The sequence below is a fragment of the Triturus cristatus genome, chromosome 5_1, assembly GCF_964204655.1.
Source record: "Triturus cristatus chromosome 5_1, aTriCri1.1, whole genome shotgun sequence".
Lineage (NCBI taxonomy): Eukaryota > Metazoa > Chordata > Amphibia > Caudata > Salamandridae > Triturus > Triturus cristatus.
The window spans coordinates 170,062,562-170,079,800 of NC_140587.1; the positions used below are offsets into that span (position 1 = coordinate 170,062,562).

General features: G+C 44.1%; 1 protein-coding gene across 2 annotated transcripts in view; it reads left to right on the forward strand.

Moving 5' to 3' along the window:
• The window catches only part of TOP1MT (DNA topoisomerase I mitochondrial), a 977,649-nt gene that overhangs the window by 655,923 nt on the left and 304,487 nt on the right, over positions 1-17,239 (forward strand). For both annotated transcript variants that reach the window (XM_085604773.1, XM_085604774.1), the window contains 3 exons: positions 6,541-6,684; positions 13,723-13,908; positions 14,303-14,371. In XM_085604773.1, coding sequence (XP_085460899.1) covers positions 6,541-6,684; positions 13,723-13,908; positions 14,303-14,371 — 399 coding nt within the window. The remainder of the gene's footprint in view (positions 1-6,540; positions 6,685-13,722; positions 13,909-14,302; positions 14,372-17,239) is intronic.

A 17,239-nucleotide genomic window follows, 5' to 3' on the forward strand; every position in this document is an offset into this window, starting at 1 on the left:
AAGACCAAAGCAGAGCGCGTGCATGGTTTTTCCTGCGTGCGCACAGCTAAGCTGTTACACAGACGTACATGTGCCCAAGAAAAGCAAAAGTAAATGCCGTGCTGCAAGAAAAGAAAAGCGCGTGCATATGGTTTGTCCTTAAAATCAAAAGCAGAGCGCGAAGCAGAGCACCTGCATATGTTTTGTCCTGCGTGCGCACACCTAAGCTGTTAGACGTACATGTGCCCCCGGCAGAGTACACTTTACTCAAGAGGGTCTTTTAGGCCATTGTGTGCAGCAGCCACGGCCCTCCATCCGTCCCTTGTTGACTACAGAGCGAGGAAGTCGGTGCATGGAGTTCAGAGCAACAGAGAAGGGAGCCTGGGGACGCAAAATAGACGTCAGGCTGCAAGGTGATTAACGTCGCTTTGGAGAAAATGCAAGGTGAGGCTGTCTCAACAGCGAGGGCACGGGTGGGCTGCAGGCACAGTTGTTTTGGCCAGTGTTTATTTATGGAAGGGTTGCTATGATACTGAGCGCGGGGCTGGGGGGCTTTATGACTCGACCTCATGTCCTGGGCTGCATGTGCTAGTTAAAAAAAAAAAACTCAGACGCTGTGAGAAAGGTGGTAACGCGTCGCAAGTTGGCGTGTGCACATGTGCAGTCCTCCTGCTGTCTGCATCGTGAACCCCTCCGAGGAGCTCGGCGAGACAGGAAACTTCTATGGCCCATGTTGTAATGCGCCGCAGCGCTTTACTAACCTGCATTTTCCTGGCCCGTCTTGCACAGAAAAGGAGAGTCATGGCACCGACACCGAGCGGCCCCTGCAGCAGCGCACGAGGCTTGGTAACGCTTCCCAAGTTGGCACATGCACATCTGCAGTCCTCTGACTTGTTCAGCAAGGAAGCAGGAGGCGTATTAATGCGGCGCAAGCTGCCGCGTGCACATGTCCTGGCCTGCCACTTCAGCTAACGCCGCCGTACGTGTTCACAGCTGATGTCTTTTAAGCGCGTGCACCTATCCTGTCCCGCATTGCAAAGCAAGTCGGCAATAATAGATCTCGCTTAGGCGAGCAGCGCATGGCACTGTGTCGCCAGGCGAGACCTAAAAATGTGGCTTTAAAATGTTATTTGGATGGAAGTAGGCAGTTTATTTTCTCAAAGATACTTTTGATAACCAATTGTGGTGTTACCCCTGACCAAAAAGTTTGTAAAGCTTCTCATGAATTGTAGTTTAATTATCTTCGCATATTCTTCCACATTTGACAAACTCTGCTCAAACCTTCGTGAGGATTAATGGTGACAAACAAAATGGCAACTAGGATACCAGTGGATCAAACTGTTTTAAGACAGTAGAGATAAAGTTGGGTTGAAAAATGTAAGCTGCAGAGCCATCATGCACTTGTCTAGATATGGCATAATAGTGAGGAGACCTTACAGTGGAGTAACTAAACAAAAGTGCAGCTAAGAAAACCAGCATTTGCAATGCAATAGGTCTCTTATTAATAAAAGTTTTAACTATTGGCGTTGCACATTATAATGCAACGCCAATACCTCAAGCTTTCAGTAATGCGAGACCTATTGCATTGCAAATTTTTTTTTTTTTTTTTTTGCAGATTTATATAGCGCAAACTCGACCCGAAGGTATTGGAGCGCTTTACATGAGCACCAGTTATGTTACAAAAGGACACATTCATTATTTGGTAGGCGCAGGGAGATTAGGTGATTTGCCCAGAATCACAGGATGTTGAGCCGACGCCGAGGCTCGAACCCTGTTCCCCAGCTCCAAGGTCGGCAGCTCTAGCCATGGGGCTACATCCCATCCCATCCCCTCCCCTCCCCCCGAGGAAAGAATGAGCATCTCAGTGGTCTCAAAGCAGTGAGGGTGGGCTCCTCATTGAGACCGTTGATCACACTGAGGCGTCTGACAGGAGGCACTTGGGGCTACATTTTAACATAGCCTCTTTAGGGGTAGTAACCACTATATAAAAGCAATTGCAATACAATACTTATCTTGCAGCAAACACCCCCTGAGCTGAGCAGAGAAATGCAGTGGTCAAAAGGGTGCGCACACTGTCCCAGCCCTGCAGATGATGGGGAAACAGCAATGAAACACTGGGCAACTGCTTGAAGTTCTGCCGATAATGAGGCGCTAGAGTGCCTAAAGAGGCATCCCATATGGCCCCACTGGTATAAGCTCGTTTAGGGATTCAAAATGTCGTGGACAAGCCTGCAATAATTTCCCTATCCCCCGCCATCCTTAATTCCCACAGCCCCTCTCCATGTAGCGCGTTTCCACCACAACTCACATACTGCGGAAATAGGAGTCTGAAAATGCAAGATGCAAGGAAAGAAGACTGCACACCATGCTGGTGTCTAAAAATAGCGGTACAAAAGGTAGTGGTGATGGACGGAGCATCAGAACCAATCAAACACTCACACCCAGTCAACAGATCTGGGTTTGATCCATAACCGTTCTTTAGCCCACTCTGCCACCCCAGTTCAGACATGTCCATATGCAAATCAGTCTGACCCTGTGCCTCATGGGAACAGTCCAGCCCGAACTGCCAAGCCATGCCTTCCCTGGACCGGAAACAAGCTTCCTAGGACCGGTTTCTGGCATTTCAGCCGTCTTCAGCCAGGCTTGCTTGAATCCAGTGGCAAAGTGAGCAAGGGACTCACGTCTGAGCATACCCTGCCAACTTATGGCGAACAAAGCGGTACAAAAGGTGGTGGTGATGGACGGAGCATCAGAACCAATCAAACACTCACACCCAGTCAACAGATCTGGGTTTGATCCATCACCGTTCTTTAGCCCACTCTGCCACCCCAGTTCAGACATGTCCATATGCAAATCAGTCTGACCCTGTGCCTCATGGGAACAGTCCAACCCGAACTGCCAAGCCATGCCTTCCCTGGACCGGAAACAAGCTATCTAGGACCGGTTTCTGGCATTTCAGCCGTCTTCAGCCAGGCTTGCTTGAATCCAGTGGCAAAGTGAGCAAGGGACTCACGTCTGAGCATACCCTGCCAACTTATGGCGAACAAAGCGGTACAAAAGGTGGTGGTGATGGACGGAGCATCAGAACCAATCAAACACTCACACTCAGTCAACAGATCTGGGTTTGATCCATCACCGTTCTTTAGCCCACTCTGCCACCCCAGTTCAGACATGTCCATATGCAAATCAGTCTGACCCTGTGCCTCATGGGAACAGTCCAGCTCGAACTGCCAAGCCATGCCTTCCCTGGACCGGAAACAAGCTTCCTAGGACCGGTTTCTGGCATTTCAGCCGTCTTCAGCCAAGCTTGCTTGAATCCAGTGGCAAAGTGAGCAAGGGACTCACGTCTGAGCATACCCTGCCAACTTATGGCGAACAAAACTGTACAAAAGGTGGTGGTGATGGACGGAGCATCAGAACCAATCAAACACTCACACTCCGTCAACAGATCTGGGTTTGATCCATCACCGTTCTTTAGCCCACTCTGCCACCCCAGTTCAGACATGTCCATATGCAAATCAGTCTGACCCTGTGCCTCATGGGAACAGTCCAGCCCGAACTACCAAGCCATGCCTTCCCTGGGCCGGAAACAAGCTTCCTAGGACCGGTTTCTGGCATTTCAGCCGTCTTCAGCCAGGCTTGCTTGAATCCAGTGGCAAAGTGAGCAAGGGACTCACGTCTGAGCTCCCCCTGGCTGAAGACGGCTGAAATGCCAGAAACCGGTCCTAGGAAGCTTGTTTCCGGTCCAGGGAAGACATGGCTTGGCAGTTCGGGCTGGACTGTTCCCATGGGGCACAGGGTCAGACTGATTTGCATATGGCCATGTCTGAACTGGGGTGGCAGAGTGGGCTAAAGAACGGTGATGGATTAAACCCAGATCAGTTGACTGGGGGTGAGTGCTTGCAATGTTCAACACTCCATCCATCATTTCCTTTGGTTTTTGCTTTGTTCGCCATAAGTTGGCAGGGTATGCTCAGACGTGAGTCCCTTGCTCACTTTGCCACTGGATTCAAGCAAGCCTGGCTGAAGACAGCTGAAATGCCAGAAACCGGTCCTAGGAAGCTTGTTTGCGGTCCAGGGAAGACATGGCTTGGCAGTTAGGGCTGGACTGTTCCCATGGGGCACAGGGTCAGACTGATTTGCATATGGCCATGTCTGAACTGGGGTGGCAGAGTGGGCTAAAGAACGGTGATGGATTAAACCCAGATCAGTTGACTGGGGGTGAGTGCTTGCAATGTTCAACACTCCGTCCATCATTTCCTTTGGTTTTTGCGGTGTCTAAAGATAGGCAAGGGAGCCCCCTCCTTCTGCCAGGACTGCGGCGTGTCAGGCCTTCTGTAGGAAGCGCTCCCCACCCCCGCCTTGCGCAGGGTAAGCCCCTCCTCTTAGATCCTGCTCGTGCCCGGACCCAGCCCCCTGCTCCCCTCTGACGCCCACCAGGGACCTATACACGCAAATATTTTCCCAGCTGTAAAAGAAGGAGTCGCGAGCTCTAACCTCGGCTTACCTAAGTAACTGCACCGTAGGACCCTGAATGCATTTCTTCAACACAGAGTATCAGTTCGATTATCTGCCAAATGTAGATGCGCTTAGAAATGAGGGAAACACTGTTGTTAGGTGCCATGAATGACGAACATTTACACGACTGCTCTGCAAAACCCTTAACCCCCTCGCGTCAAAGGGAGGTAGTAAAATAGGACAAAGGAGAAGATGGGGAAATAATGAGAGAAAGAAAGGGGTACAACCATATGGAAGAGAAGGGCCTAGAGGGGAGCGGGGTGAATCACAAAGTTGGGAGGAAGAGACAATTGTGATAGGAGGCAATGGAAGGACATCCTCAAAACCAGTGGTTGGAGGTATCCGAAAACAATAGCGCTGTTAGGCCATTCTAATGGCATACAGCGCTACAGCAATATCTGCTATTAAAAAAACGTATGCGATAATATAGAGTGGAGAGGGTCAGACAAAGCTGGGGGGGTTGAAGGACCGTGGAAAGTCGCGGAAAGAAGGACATGGTTGACAGAGAAACGAATACAGCAGCGATGAAAGGCAAGGCAGAACAATGACGGCGATAGCACCCACAAAACAACAGATATGGTTGGGGTGCATACATGTCAACATTTGCGAACACCCGCATGGAAGAAATTGAAGCGGAAATAGGGAGTGTGCGATTTACCCCTTTGACTTGCACAGATGGCAGTTGGACAAACAATGTAATAATGAAATGTCATAGAAAGAAGAAGGGTGTGAATTTGATGGGGCTGAGAGAGAGAATAACAAGCGCGCTCCTCACGCTAAAAGGAGTCAACAGGGGGAGGGGCGAGAGGAACAGGTGAGTGAAAGCGTTTCACTTGCGGGAGCGTGCAGTGCCAGGAGCGATAATTGCTACCATATTGCGCCGCGCGCTCCCGCAAGTGAATCTCCAGACGTGCATGCGTTGCCATGGAAGGCAATGGAACGAGTGCACGTTTTTGGCTGAAAAGCCAAAGCGATAGGAAAAGGTCTTTTTGCCTATGCAGCGCAAGCGCTGCATAGGCGAGACCTAAAAAGGAAGGTTTTGAGGAAACTTTATTTAAGATACAAAAGACTGAGGAGAAATGAAGTTGGCTGGGGCAATAGAAAGTAAGTTTATGGTCAAATTTTATTTTCTATTTTGTTCTATTTTGAAAAATTCAGCTGAAAAGAATGATACTCAAATCAGGATTCTCCCATAGTAAAGCAGAGAGACTCATAAACATCTGTAGTGTAAGAGCGGTAAAAGGAAAGTATTGTAATACATCTTTGTTGCAATCTGCTGTCAAAGTGAAGGGTGTGATATTAGTATAAAGGAGGGTAAAATACAGAAACCAGTAAAAGAAAAGTTGATATCAGGTGATATTGTAATTAGCAAAAACAGGGAGTACTTGGAGAGCGAGGAATGACCTTTGCAGCAGTATCAGAAATTGGAAATGCACTAAAAAAGTTTCAGTAGGGAGTGTTACCCGGGTAGAAGCCTGGTTAGACCAGCAGTGTTTTGAGAAAAAGTGAAGGGTAAGAGCTTTTACTTTTTTTTTTTTGTCAAAAATAATATGGCTGACAATGGTAATGAAAGGTCTAGGGTGGCGTCTGTCAACCCTTATAAGTCAACGCTGCATTTACCTAAAATAGAAAAAAATAACTGATGGTATGAAAAACCTGAATGAAAGCATGCAGGGGAAAGTAAAATGAGGTTGGAAGTGCCCTCAAATTAGTGGGGTTTGAAGTGATAAACAGATGAGTTCAAATTGTGGTTCTGAGTGAAAATGAAAAATTGAGAGTGCATGCTGGGTCAGTCTTTCACAAAAATCGAATTTGATTTGTTGAAAATATTTAACACTTGTGCGGGACTCAAGGAGTTTTAAGTGGTAAGTCATGTACTGTGTGCATAAAAGTGAAAGTAGGTGAGACTCACAAGTATGGTAATTCCTAACGTTTTATGTTTTTTTTTTATATGCTCAAACTGTGTCAGTGGTTAGTGACAGATGTGTCTTCAGAGGAGTTAAACTTTTTGTGAGGAAATCAATGCTCATTGCCACTTTACAGGGAGAAAAGGACTGGCAGAAGTATGAAGTGGCAAGACGCTTGAAAGGTGTGGTGGATAAAATCCGAAAACAGTATCGAGCTGACTTCAAAGCCAGGGAGATGAAGACCAGACAAAGAGCTGTGGCACTTTACTTTATTGATAAGGTAATAACTGCAACATTATGGTGTAATGGGTGTGTGAGAGCAACCTGGAAATTTGGGGTTATGACTCTCTAGAGAAAACCCAAGCCTAAGTTGGATGTCAGTTATTCTATCTACTACTCCGACTCTTATCTCATTCTTATCTTATGAGTAACATTGCCACAAAGTGGCAGGAAGTGCACCTGCCCTTATAGCGGTTTATTTGTAGCTTTGTGCAATGGGTGCAAACTCGTCATACTCATTTTCTTGTGAATAGTCCCTAGATTTCCTTTGTATGGTCATGGACATCGGTTTCCTTCAAACAATGCTTTTTTCAGTCTGTTTTTTGCTTTTATCAACTTGTAGAGCTTACGCTACGATCTTCCAGTTTTAAGGTATGAACATTTTGCCACTGCTGTTTGCAGCTCGGGATTCCATATTCACCACCACCTCCAACTGGGGCATCATTCATCCAATGGTTGCCAGGAGGAATCACAGGATGACTAGATAAGCTTAGATGGCTGCAACACCAAAGACCCATGCCTGCTATTGAAGCAGCAAGGAAACCCTGTTTAGCGACATGCCTCTTCACCCTTGTATATAGGGCACTATCATTTGCCCTGTGCATTTAGCAAAGCTCCTAGATGCTTTTTTAGTTGACACTGGAAACCCTGAAGGAGATTGAGATAATCTAAGCATTTAAATAAGTTTTGGTTTTTCCATCAAGCCTGCTTGCAAGTCTCTGGACAACTTAGACTGCGTACCCAAAGAAATTTCCGCCTTCATCTCTTGTGGTGGTTAAGATATCTTCACAGAAGGGCAAGGCTTTGTCCCTGCAATGCATTCAAGGAAGTAGATAGTCTGCTATCCTATGAGAAAATGTACTGGTCTGAAGGCTCCCCGGTCAGCCTGGCTATGATCGGCTAGAGGGTCTACCTCCTTGCTTACCTGTTGTGATCATATCGTCCTTATTCATGCTCCGCCTTTGATGGGAAACAGCTGAATAAAAAGTACTCTTGTCCTTAGACCATATTGACCCCTTCTCCAAAGTCAGAAGTACCAGACTTTTATTCATCATCTGGTGTGGCTGAAGAATATTTGTATCAGAAAAAAGAAGTTTTAAGGGAAAATGACTAGGGGAAGGTAACCTCTTCAATCCATCTTCTGGAGAGATCCTCAAGCAGTAAAACAAAATTGCACCAACCAGGCACCAATACGACATGTAGCCCTTGAAGGCTGATGACTCATTTAAGGCTGGTTCCCTTTCCATGCCAAAACTCCAGCATGCACTTTTCTTCTCTTCCCCTGGCTGTCCCCAAACTTCAGGAGGTGTTTCAAAGGTTAAGAAGTCCCAAATGCTTCCTGTTACTCTTAACATTCTCAATCTCTCCATCAGTGAAGGGGAAGAGGTTGAGGTTTTCCTTTTGTAACCACTAAACTCACTGATGTATGGAACCTGCCGTTAGTGAGAAACTGCTTTGCTCTAGATATTCTGCAGTTGCTTCAGACCAGGTCACCTTTGTCCCATTCTGAACTTCATGAACATCTGCATCAGCTTCTTTAGGAAGTGTCATATGGGCCCTGTCCTAGAAAAAGGGGCAGGGACATAATTTGCAAGGGAAAATGTGGTGATCTGCCCCATCCTGAATCTTTTTGAACTATTCCACCTCAGCAGTTCAAGATTTTGCCAGATGCCAAGAATGGCTGGTTTTGTTGAGTAGATGTATAAGATACACCTGCAGGGACACAGGAAGTATCCTCATTATAGTGTACCCAGCTCTGCAAATACAGTAAGTCTTCCATCGGTTTGAATATGACCTATTGTCAACATCTGGGGACTGTGCGACCACATGGCATCGCTTGAAGACCTCTGACGTTGCTTGCAAGACGAACACTAGTTTAGAGCCTGTGCTATGCTTCTTTGTTCATTCACTGTTTGATGATAATTTTGAAATCACTTGGTTCCAGTCTAAAGTTGAACTACATTAGTTGTAGCCTTCTCTGATGTAGAGATTTGGATGTTCGCCTTAAAGAGAGTCTGACTAAACCTTGATACCCACATAACAATTTATTTCATGGCCGTTTCCATTTGCATGCTTTCCTGCTAAGATGTGACACTTTATACATTCCATTCTAAACATTAATTGTGCTGTACTTGCTTTTTTCTTGTATCTGTGTGCCCTCTCTCAGATAGAGAGCTGGATCTGGAAGTAACTGCAGCTTCTCCTTGCTGTCGTCATTGTCTTTTGAGCTGGTGTCGATGCAGATCTGTATCAGTTTACAGTGTGACTACTTGGTTGGTTTCTCTACCAGTCGGATAAGGTAGAAGGTTTAGCTGTTGTATGCTGATCCTTTGAAGTTGTGTCTATTTGTATTGTCAGTTTGCGCCCCCCTATGTAGTACAGAGCAGAGAAATCGAATACTTGCAACTCTGCTGTTGCTAAACTCTGCAGTTTGACGGTGTTACTGTTGCCTGAGGTGTCCCCTCCAGTCGTGGGCCTCAGAGATTGATTCTGGAGCAGTTTTCTTTAAAAAACAATGCATTGGGCCCTTTATGCCCTTTGGAACGGACATAGTGCCGATCCTACGACCCAGGTCCCCACTGCGAGTTTGGTAATGCAACACCAATCTTTTGACACCATCTGCGAGGCTGGATGACATAGTGTCAAAACCTCAACACAGATTTAGCCTGTGGCCTTGCCCCGCTGATCTCTACCTTCTCAAAGATTTTTTGACTTACATTCTTTTAAGTCTTAATGAAAGCCCAGACCGAGCACAATCCACTACTTGTATCTGACCCAGCTCCATTGCAGTTAGTGTTAGTTTTAACTTTGGTCCGGTCTTTCATGACCAGATACCTGCAGTTGACACTTTGGTCTTTTAGGTGCTAAATTTCACTAAAAACGTTTAAAAATCTTGATTGGATTTATTGCATTTTAGTGTCATTTTATCTATCAAAAGGTTCTCTGTTTCAACTAAAGTACCTACATGTCTTCTACTTTACCCCATAGTGATGATGGCAACTGGGTGGGGCCCTAGCCCCATGTGGCCAAATGATCACAGCAATGTCTTCCACATTGTTGCCAGATACTGATCTGTGATCTTTACTACACTCCCCAGAATTCTGGTCAGGCAGATGGACTGTTCTTCTTGCTTTGCACTGCTGGGCATCCTGGAGTGAGGTGTCTGGGGAGAAAGTACCTTGGTCGGCATAGCTACAATGATTGCGAAGTGTGACACTGCCCTACTTTGAAAATCTCCAGAACCATCAACACTGGCCGAATGACACTCGGCAATGGACTGTTTTGCCAAAGTAGAGGAAACCATATACACTGAAAGGGGTTGCTGCTGCAAGCACAAAATGGTCTGTGGGAGGTGGTGGTTGCATTACAACCTGGCTATCTATTGATACCTCTTTTCTGCAATAGCTACTACTCTAATATTGAAATGCTTTGTTCTGTGGACTGTTTGCTACCCCAATTGTTCTATGATACAAATCAAGAACATTTTGATTATAAATACAAAAAATTATCAATTGGTTTGGGATTTTTCTTTTGTTGTGTTTTCACTCTATTACTGTTTTATGCTGCATAAATACTTTTTACAGTTTTGTGGTTCACCCTGACAAGGATTGTAGAAGTCACCAGAGTGGGCCTCCACCCCCTCAACCAGTAACCTAAATTATTACAGGTATGAAGCGCTAAATACATTTTACAACACTATGCAATACAAAGCAACCAGGCAAACAGGGCATTATTTCTCTTCCATGGCTATATTGGGGTGGTGGCATGGGTTTATAATATTAGGCTGTCAGGGTGGATGTACAGGTTGTACTATGTTTCAAGTCAGTAAGGACATGCAGTTCTTGGCCTCTTAGTGTACCTTGAGCAGTTATGGCTTACACCACCTGGCCATTACCCAGCGATCCACCTTGTATTCCTGAGGGAGAGAACATTAGCAGACGTTTGAGCAGCTGCTCCAAATTGGGGCATGCACCCTGGCTTATGCCTGCTTTCCCAGTACATTACAATTGATGCTCAATTTTCTTTGGTCAGAATTACCAGTCTTTGACACTGCTTTGTGTTGCCTACCCCTGAAGCCTTGCATACAATATTAATGCTGCCTTCTCACAACTAATGAGCCTAGCCCTGAATGAATAAGCATTTTTATTATTGACTTCCGGAGCATGTTTGTGCTCTGATATTCATGCCCTAGGTTCGCCGAATTGTCTACAGGAGATTGGGTTTGTTGGAGGACAGTCTGTAAGACTGGTGCTTGATAGTGGGATGTGTTTAAAGGGAAGGAAAGCATAGCATACAGAACATAAGAGGATAACATTTAAGACGGGAGTAGACTAGTAGGGGAGGCATTAAATGTGAGGGACAAGATGCAGATCGGAGAGAAGTGGATAATGTGCAATTCAAAGAAGTTGCATAATGGAAGATGTTTAAAAAAGGATGGAAAAGATAACAAAGAAGTGAGAGAAGAAAAGCAGACAGAGGGCCAAACTAATGAGATATAAGTAAAGAGATGGAAAATAAAGCAGAAATAAGAACAAAGTAAGGACATAAGAAGAGTAAGACAGTGCGAGATTTGTTAAGGGAATAGAACAGTGTATACAGGAAAGAAGCGGAACCGTGAAAAAGGAGAAACCGGAGGAGTATGAGGTATGTGTAAAAAGGTTATGAGAAAAATAAGGGAATATCTCACTCTTTCTGCTATCTCAACGACGGATTGTGGTAGCTTGCTCAGTAAATCATTGCATTTCTAAAACCACAGTAGACCTAGCTGCAGTGCACAGGAAACCAAATAGATGAGACATTTGGTCTCGTATCCTCTTGTCCTACTGCATCACAGCATTTGAAGGTGAGCAGGCCTTGAATGACACTAATGTGTTTGTAAGAAGTACAAGTGACAAAAATTAGGACTTTTAGACTTGTTGCAGTAAAAGGTAGCCTCATAAGCTGTGTGTATTTATCTGACCGGGAGCAGATTGAAATCCCCCCTCATGCATGGAAACATTTTGAATAGGCCAGTCAGATTTCATCTAATAACCTTGTTAGCAGTGAAAAGTTTCCTTACCCGTACCTGTAGGTGGCCAGCACACTGCTCAGGGAGAAGTCTTGCAAATTTCCAAATAAAAAAAATTATGTTATTTATTATTTGGAAGACAATGACATTGTGCACCAAATAAATGAGCAGACCAATATTCTCTGGCAGACCCCACAACAGAACCTCAGCCACTTGTTCCTGTTGTGAGCTTAAGTCGAGAACCTCCCGATAGTCACCCTGACAATCAGGTACTTGGATAAGAGAAATAGTTCCCCAAGAATCAAGCTCTCAAGTTGATCGGTGATGGTGAGGTACGGGATGTGTTCTCCCTGAAGGATATGTAGGATGTACAAAATCCAGACCTACTGCTCTAGGATGTACTTGATTTTCTGCAGGACTCAGTCAGGTAAGTCGGAGGGAAGTTATATGCCTCTATCTCCAATTTAATAGCATGTCATTCTCCAGGAAACCTAGACCATCCATAAGATAAACCCCTCACCTGCAGTTCTGCTGGCTCACAAAAATTAAAGTTGGGGTCCCCAGTCCAGGTGTTGTGGACTGTATAATTAAGGTCATTGTTATAGGGGTTTTTTACAAGCTTGCAGAAGTTGATTGCTCTCTGGTTCTCAATTCCAGAGATGAAGAAAACAAGCAGAATCATTTGCAGTTACATCTCTATGTTGCATTAATATATCTCCGCTTTCTTTAATGAAAACGGGGAGGTGACATTGTCAATGTGGGCTCAGGAACACATTTGTATTGAACACTGCTTCATATATACTCCAGTAGATGTTGATAGCAATACCTAGGGTTAGTACCCCACAATTTTAAATTCTTTGAATGGTCATGAATTATATGCTTATACGAAAGCAGGTTGGAATTCGAGTTGAAATGAGAGATGAACAGAAAAGGCTTGGACTGACTGGCTGCTTAGTGCTCAGCCAATTGGTGCTGTAAGGAGCACATAGATTTTCAACTGTGGACTGCTCCAAAGAAAAGTGCTTTTAGTCTTAGAAGCCAATGGAAACAACATGTAGAAATTATATCATGATATAAACCGGTAAACAGAGCGCTTGAGATTGAATAAAGTTCGGAGGAGTCATAGCTAGGCTGATCCTGCAGACCTCCTCAACAAAGCACTGATCACTGTGCTGACAAGGTACTAGTATCAGGGCACTGGCTGGAGCCATAAAAACCAGCTCTCAGTCAAGACCTTTGTGAAGATTATGGAGAGGATAGGAAGTGTCAGGAAGAAAAAGCAGGAAGATGGGATTTGGCCGGAAATGAGCACATACATCCTTGCCTGAATTCTAACCCCTATCCTTCCTACTGTTCTTTTTCTTTCCCTCCAGCTTGCCTCTTTTCTCTTTCTTCCATCATATCTGCTCTCTTGGTCTGACCACATAGCTAATTTCAATCTTGTAGCTGCTCAGATAGCCTACCTATGAAGTCCTGACCTGTTCCTGTCATTTGCAGCGTACCTTTGCACATCACAGATGCATAGTCGACTGAGGACCAGCAGGAAGGAACTTCACCCTGGCTGCCATTAAAGGGCAAATATCATGTAACCCTCCAGTGGTGTATCACAGCATCACTTCCATCTTCTGGGTCTGATATTGGCTAAGAGGGTCAAGGTTTCCTCTTGTTAGCGGGTATTAGCGCTTAGAAAGAGCCAAGAGCATGAACCTGTGCACTGCACATTCCATCACTTGGCTGCCACTTCATGCGCATTTTAAAGAATGGGATGTTTGTGTGTATGGGTAAAGAAAAGTATGAAACAGGGAAGATGTGCAGCTCATAGTTTGCTTGCCTTGCTACATTTAAAGAAACTCCATCTTGGGCCTTCACTCAGCAATCTTTAGGACAGTTGTGGTACTCCTTGGCGAGAACTGCTGTGCATCAGTGTAGACCAATTTTGTACTTCGTTCTACTATCTTAGTTAAATATTTGACTGGGAGCTGTTGAATCATTCTTTATGGAATTGTTTTGTTCCCCCCCCTCAACCAAAAGCTTGCTCTGAGAGCCGGTAATGAGAAGGAAGAAGGTGAAACAGCGGACACTGTTGGCTGCTGCTCCTTGCGTGTGGAACACATCAAACTGCACCACAAGTTGGATGATCAAGAGTATGTAGTAGAGTTTGATTTTCTTGGTAAAGATTCCATACGCTATTACAACAAAGTGCCAGTTCTGAAGGAGGTGAGTATAACTACGCCTGTCTTTTTCTCTTTTTATTCAGCACAAGTATTTGCTGTGATGCATTGATAGTTGGATATATTTATTTCATGTTCCCGTTTGTTAAACTTCGAAGCAGTGGTGCAACATGGCTTGATTCTGATTTTAACTGTAGACCTGTGAAGCAGCCTTTGCCAGCTCTTACTTTTATAACCCGAGACCTTTATTTGGTGGTGTTCCTCCTACACCATTGATCCAAAAACTGGGTGACTTAAGTAGTGGAATGAGCATCACTGGCTGTTCCCATATTAATTATCCTGGTGCATTGAATGCTCTGTCTTATTCATATTGCTAACGTCTTTAGTGACACCACACGTCTGATTGAACACATATTTTTTTCTTGGTGATGGCACTATAGGTATTCAAGAATTTAAACCGTTTTTTGGAGAACAAAGAACCAGGGGACGACCTCTTTGATCGGCTTAATGTGAGTAGAGCAGCATTCTTTTGATGCATTATCCTTCAGAAACTGTTGTTAAACGTTTGCTCATTCATGACCAAACAAAGGAGATGACAAAATAATTGTAGTTTCTTTTGTGATATTTATTTCGTATCAGTTTAGACCCTACCAAACCCAGACAGTCCAGTGTATTAACCTATGGATTTCCTGTATTTTGTAGTAGTGTCGTCCGTGTCAACCAAGGAAAATGTTTGACAAGATGGTTTGTGCTGTGGCCGTTAGTATTATTTTGTTTTTATGCACTGGGTGCAAACTGAGCCCACAGGGCAGAAGAGCTCTGTACGTAGTAAAAGCATAAATAGCGAGAAGGTAAGAGTAGGTAGACATTGGGTACATTTACAGTGAGAACTCAAGTCAATATATGCTTTCAAACTCAGAAGAAAAACAGTAGCACATGTGAAATGAGGTGGAGAGGTAAGGGATACAGACTAGTATGTAAGAAGAATCAAGAGTTGGTTTTTAAGACCTTCCTTAATTTGTGTTATGGAAGGACAAATGAAAAAAAAAGTTGGAATTCGAGGGTGAGGTGGAGACTAAATGAATAGTGGCATATGTAAAAAGTAATTATGAGTCTTCTGCCAGAAAGACTTGAGCCCGCTGTCTGTCTAGGACCTGGACAGACACTCTGCCCCGCCTTATGGCATCATAAGAAAGAACAAAGACGAGGCTCCATGGTTTTGTGGCAATAAGAGGAAGGTATCAAACGGTTGATCCACCTCGTCCTCTCAACCTTCTCAAGTGTTGTAACCAATTAAGTTCTCTACAGTAAGTTCAACTAATTCGGAGGTCCAGGCCTTCAGAGAACGCTATGTTGATGTTTTTGCATAAAGCCCATATAATGCACCATCTTCTGTCATCAAGAACCCTGGTGCTTTGACTTAGTTTGAATTCAGAGCTACTACTTTGACATTGGCACCTGCTGCACCCCTTTCTCTGGTCCTATTGAAGCTAGCTTCAGCACAGTTTTGGGTACCGAAAAATCAGATGCAGTCATTAACATCTACCATCTCAACCCCAATACTTCAGTCCAAATACACATTTCAACATCAGTTGTGACACTGATGTCTTTATTTAAGAAGATTGTGGAGTTGGCTAAATCATAAACAAAGGAGTTTTATAAAATCAGCAGTTTCCTAATGTGTTAGGAAACGTGTTATTACAATGAATATAGGAACTTTTTGGTTCATATATTTCAACTCACTGACTTGGGTAATTTGCTTTATATACCGGACAATCTCTTAACTTCTGATAGATTTACAGGACCTTAGTGGCTGGCTTACATCTGTCGCCTGTAATTCATTTCCAAACTTCACAAAGGTCTTCCTGCAGGAGAACTGTTGGTGATCTCAGCTAGGAGAAAGACGTCTTGCACTTTGTCCCTCTCTTCCCACTCAGAGGAACCCAAAACTTCAGTTTGCAAAAAGGTTACAACCCCAGCTCTGGCTAGATGTGCCATGCAAAAGTACAAACCAACTCCTGATATGTAAGACCTGTGTACACGTCCGTTTTCAGAATGTTAAGTGAAACATCTTGCTTAGTCGCCATTAAAGACGAACTGTTCCTCCGCCTTCCCATCAGATCTTCTAAGTGTCTGGATCGCCTTTGTAAAATGGTTTTTGCTTCTGGAAATACAGTTTTATAAGCTAATAATTCTTCTTCTTTATTTGCTTGTTATTTCTACTCTGTGTGGGAAATCGAGACCTCGTTTTTTTTTTTGAAGATATGAGAAATGTTTTGGAGACTGGTTAAAACAGTTGCTTAGGAGAACTGCTTTTGTTTATTTGCCTTTTTTCTTCTTTCATACCATCTCTAAATCACACTTGATTAATAGCATGTTAATGTTAATGACATTTCTAAAGCGCAAACTGCTACCCGAAGGTTCTGGCGATACATGAAGTCCTACAGGGGTCATGAGCTAAAAAAGGGTGAAAATAAAACCTGAAACTAGACAGAAAAGAGCCAAGTCTTCAAAGCCTTTCTAAAGGCAAGCAGGTTTGGCAAGGCTCTAAGATGCATCAGGAGGCCATTCCGTGCCTTGGCTGCACCAACCACAAAACTTCTTCAACCCCAATTGGCTTTTCTTGCAAAAGGCACAGACACCAGTTTAGCTTCTGAAGAGCGTAAACATCTAGTTGGTGTATACCATTGAAATTGTATTTTGAGATGGTTGGGCCCAGTTCTATAGAGGGCTTTGTGTACTGTGCACAGAGCCTTAAACTCTGTTCTGTCCAGGTTGTCATGATATTAAAATCTGCCCGTTAATCTGTTAGTATGGCATGCTTATGCTACTTTTTTCTGGGCTGACTATTCACCTTTAGGAGGACATGCACATGGATTTACAGCAGCTGTGCACAATATTAACGCCATACTATATTGTGCATATCTTCCCCTACAAATAATTATGCTCCTACACATGTTATACAGCATATTCTCACTATAATGCGCGAAAGCTGTTTAGTTGTAGAAGTCACCACGCAGTTATAACAAACATAAACGTACACACATTCAGGCGCATAACATTGCATCATATGACACCCACCAACATTCTGGCCAAGCAAATAAACAATTGACATTACTCTGCGCTCTCAAACCCTAATTGAAGAACTGATAGGTCTTTGGTGCAGTCACCCATATTAATGAAACACAAATATCTTCCTTGGTCACTCATTTTTCTTCTACACCAAACAGTGCTAAGCTAAATAAGCAAACTCTGCGACCTGCACATAACCAACTGCACGCTGACAACATAAATGATGCAACTTTTCTGTTCTAATTGTGATGGAAATGTTAACCTCATGAAGAATGTTATGAATGGCTATATAGCAAAGATTGAAT